Source organism: Trichosurus vulpecula, chromosome 7 (genome assembly GCF_011100635.1).
Source record: "Trichosurus vulpecula isolate mTriVul1 chromosome 7, mTriVul1.pri, whole genome shotgun sequence".
Taxonomy (NCBI): Eukaryota; Metazoa; Chordata; class Mammalia; order Diprotodontia; family Phalangeridae; genus Trichosurus; species Trichosurus vulpecula.
Genome location: NC_050579.1, coordinates 38,170,040 through 38,174,306, shown reverse-complemented (window position 1 = coordinate 38,174,306; position 4,267 = coordinate 38,170,040). Strand labels below are relative to the sequence as shown.

The 4,267-nt window shown below is 42.2% G+C and overlaps 1 protein-coding gene across 1 annotated transcript; it reads right to left on the bottom strand.

The window, feature by feature from the left end:
* Positions 1–546: 546 nt before the first annotated feature.
* On the bottom strand, positions 547–1,953 carry LOC118857477 (probable E3 ubiquitin-protein ligase TRIML1). The gene has a single exon (XM_036768152.1). The coding sequence runs from the start codon at positions 1,951–1,953 to the stop codon at positions 547–549; it is 1,407 nt and encodes a 468-aa protein (XP_036624047.1).
* Between the last annotated feature and the right edge of the window lie 2,314 nt (positions 1,954–4,267).

The following is a 4,267-nucleotide window of genomic DNA, read 5'->3' as shown; positions in this document are numbered from 1 at the left end:
GGAGTTGATAAGGGTGGGAGCTGACATGGTCAGACCTGTGCTTTAGGGAAATCACTTTAGTACCTATGGGGAGGATGAATTGGAGAGGGGAGAGACTGAGGTGGGGAGAGTAATTCAGAAGCTATTACAACAGTCTAGGTGAGAGGTGATGAGAGCATGGACTAGGCTGGGGGTTGTACGAAAGTAGAGATGGGGAGAACATACAAGAAATTCTGTGCAGGTAGAAATGGCGAGATCTGGCAACTGATTGGCTATGTGGGGTAAGTGAGAGTAAGGAATCAAGAATGACGTTGAATTTGAGCAGATGGTCAAAGGCAAGACTTTGAGCCCAGGCTGTTCTGATGACAAAGCTGGAGAATATTGTATTTCTCTGCATTTATCACGCATAATAAATATTTGACAAATTTTTTTGGTTTTAATAATCATATATAACTTTATTGACCATTTCAACATAAATCCAAATGAATTGAAAGTCATTTTCAGGGTAATTTAGAGTCACTTGTCATTGAGAGTATTCCCATAGTAATGAGCAGCGCTGACCACCATCTACTTATTACTCAGGGGGCAAATAATGAGTGATGTAGGAATATTTTCATTATTAGGATAGCAAGAAGAAAAGTAAGGCCGAAGAGGTCCTTTAAAGGCTATATTTGGGGGACTGTAGATAAGGCATTTCTCTGTGACATTGTAAAATCCTATATGTCCCTTTTCATAATCAAGAAAAATACCCACTTTGTCAATAGGCTTGCTCTCATGCAAACCACCTTGTGAATTCCAGAGAAAGAAATTATTTCCATATTTGAAGGCAACTAGTGTCCTTACATCCTTGGATGACAAGGAGTGTGTCCCCTTTCTGCTGACTGAATCTTCACAAATGCCCACTGACCACTCTTCCTTATCTCCCACCTCCATTTCCCAATAGTGTTTGCCTGAGGTAAAGGTCTGGGCCCCAAGTACAACAAGAGCACAGTCAAATCTTTCTTCATTGTCAGGCAGGTCCTGGGGGACACTTGTATAGTTGAAAGTCCTCAAATCTTCAGACAAGACGAGGTGAGGATTGGCAGTTTCAGGATCCAGAGTTATATCTCTCTGGTAGTTCCTGAGCATTTTTCTCAAGCCAGTGATGGGGCAGGTACTCCAGGCAGGGAAAGCAACCTCTGGTTCTTGAAGCAGTAGCTCCTCATTCCTGGACAAAGTGTCTTTCATATCCTGGAGCATTTCCAAGGGATCTCTGTTCAAATTCTCCTCTATTTTTAACATCCTTTGTTTCGTATCCTGGATTTGTTGTGACAGTTTGGTCTTTTTCTCTTCAAGTTTTCTGAGCTTGTCTCTGGATTCCTGGTCTAGTCTTCCCAGATGTAGACATTCTTCATCCAATAAGAACTGGTGCATTTTCTCATATTCAGATGTAATTGACTTTTTAAGAGCAAAAGTATCCTCCTTACACTGTGCTTCTCTCTTTCTTATATTGTCCAGTGAAATTTTAAATTCTTCCTCTTTTTTCTGTAAGATATTCCACGAATCCTGGAGCTTCTCCTTGTACTTGTCGGTAGCCCTGTCCAAGGGAAGAACTTCATGATCCTTGTGCTCTGGTGCTAATGAACAAGACTCACAGAGGGGTCTCTTGTCTTCCTCGCAGAAGAGCTTCTCTTTTTCCCCATGTTGACCACAGATGGTCAGGCCCACCATGCTCTGAAGTAAGTGAGGTCTGATCATTTTGGCAGTGATACAAAGATGCTGCAAGTTCTCATTGGGCACCAGATCACTGACTTCAATGACTTTTCTGCACTCTGGGCAGGTCAACATGCCATCATCTCCCTCCTTGCATTGGAGAAGACACCTTATGCAAAAGCTGTGGCCACATTTGAGAATCACTGGGTCAGTGAAGTAGCTCAGGCAGATGGAGCAAGTGAGATCTGCCTTGAGATTTTCAAGTAAGCCTTTGACATCCATGTTCCTAGACCTCTGATTCTCTCCTTCTCCAATATCTTCTTGGGATAAATAACGGCTCTCTCCTTTGAGCTCTGGCAGCAAAAGTTTTCAGGACTGAGTTGTTGGGGTCTTTTTATATGTCTTTCTTTGGTTAACCCCTCCCTCTACTCCACCCACAGGTAAGAACTCCTCTGGTTTGATAGCTTCTTGCCTCTGGTATAGGTCTGAGTTGTCACCTCTCTCCTTTTGTAAAGTAATAAGTTTCCATTCACAATAGTGTTTGCACCTAGACCCTCAGATCAGAGTAGTCTTGCCATTGAATTCCAAGTGAAACTTACTTTTCCTTCCTTCCTTCTCTAATATTCTTCTCAGGAGATATCATGCTAAATCTTTCCCTTTAGTGGTGTCAGCAATATTTTTAGGACTTTGTTGTTGTGGTCTTTTAAAGTGTTTTTCTTTACGCTTCCCACAAAAGGTGAGAACTTCTGTGTCCTCATAGAGCTTCTAGTCTCTGCTATGATACTGAGTTCTCAGCTCTTGTTTCAGAATTGCCTGCTACCCACTCTGACCCATCCTCTTAACACTGCTCCTTTAGAGTCTGTAGCCTGCTCATCTCTCCCCTTTTATTCTGGCCTTTGGAACCTCTATTCTGTTGCCTACAGTCACCAAATTAAGAGCTGAGCCTTTCAACATTATAATTAATTAGATCAACATTTAATTAATTAAAATCAACATAAGATTATCTAAAATATACAAATTAATAACATTTAAAAGAGATGTTTAGTTATGCTAAACATGCATAACTTCCAATTATGTGGAATGAAAAGCTTTCAAAATATAGAGACTCAAGAGAAGAAATCAATACCATGTGGGAGCAGGATGTGTGTGGTACATGTCATCCCCATCATCCTGCCTGCTACTGGAGCTGTACCAAGGAAGCTCTCAGGGAGCCCCCAGAGAGTAAGCTTATGTCCCAATACTTTTATTCAATTACAAAACACAATTTTTCTATTCACTGGTACAATATTCCACTGAATATTGGATATAAAAGAATAATGGCAGGATAGTGGCTTGTCCTAGGACTGGTTTTAAACAAAATGGAAAAAACATAACAACAATAACAAGAACTCACATTTCTATAACCATTTAAAGCTTTTAAAGAGATTTTCATATATTATTTCACTTGATGTTTGGCCCTTCACAATGACCTTGTGAGATGTGTTCTGTTTTCATTCCCATTTTACAGATGAGAAAAGGGAAGTTGAAGATCAAGTGATTTTCTCAGAATTACGTAAGTGGGGTCAGGCAGGATTCAACATACTTGTCCTTTCATTCTTCTATACATTCAACAAAAACTTATTATAGAAAGTAGTATGTGCAGAGGAAAAAAAACACAATGGCTCTCTAGAGTTAGAAGATTGGGGTTCAAATATCACTTCTGACATGTGTTACCTGAGCAGTCTCGGTTAAATCACTTCATCTCCCTGGGACTCAGTTTCTTCATCTGTAAAATAGGAAGGTATACTAAATGGCTTCCAAGGTCTCTTCCAGATCCAGACCCAGGGCCCTCTGACCAGTCCTGTGCTGGCCACTGCAGCATGAAGACCTGGTCCCTGCCCTCCAGGAGTTGTGGGCACAGCCATGGCTGGTACTTCCAGGTCCAGGAATAGTCTGAGAGCTGGGTCTCCTCCTAGGGTGTAAAGTGCCGTTTTCCTCCGATGTGGGTCATTCTGGAGAACAGGATGTGCTTGGAATTCAGCCAGCAGACACCCCGGGATGGCTATAATTGGGCCAGATAAAGTGCTGTCAGCCTGGAATCTTTATATTGTGTCACTAGACTGCCCGGGCGGCTGTGAAATATCTCTTTAATGCAGCTGTCCTCTCAGGAGAATTATCATTAGCGCAGGCAGCCCCCTTTAATAGAAGCAGCCCCTTTTAATGGGAATAATTATTCACCAGCATTTGAGGGCTCTGTTTTTCCTGCATTGCTTGAAAAAAAAAATGTACACGGCATAATGCACTCTATCAGGGCAGGCTAGATCGATTCAGTTCACTCCTTGTTATTCTCCGGGGGCCCCAGCTGCCAAGGCTCTCCATGTAATGGATGATGCTTTAAAGCAACGGATGGTAAACAATTGCAGCAAGGCCAGGCTGGAGTTGGTTCTGTGGTGGGCTGTGGATGAAAAAAGAAGCCATCCCTACATGTAGGACACTGGGCTCATGCCTGCGGGTGGTTTCTCTTCTCTCCCCTTCCCTGCCGCCTAAGCTCATTTATAAGAACATAAAAACTACTTGTGGCATTCATATTTCCACTTGGTTTTCACTGGCCCTGGGA

Coding starts and splice junctions, on each gene's coding strand:
- LOC118857477 (XM_036768152.1), bottom strand. CDS start 1,953: ATGGATGTCAAAGGCTTACTTGAAAATCTCAAGGCAGATCTCACTTGC.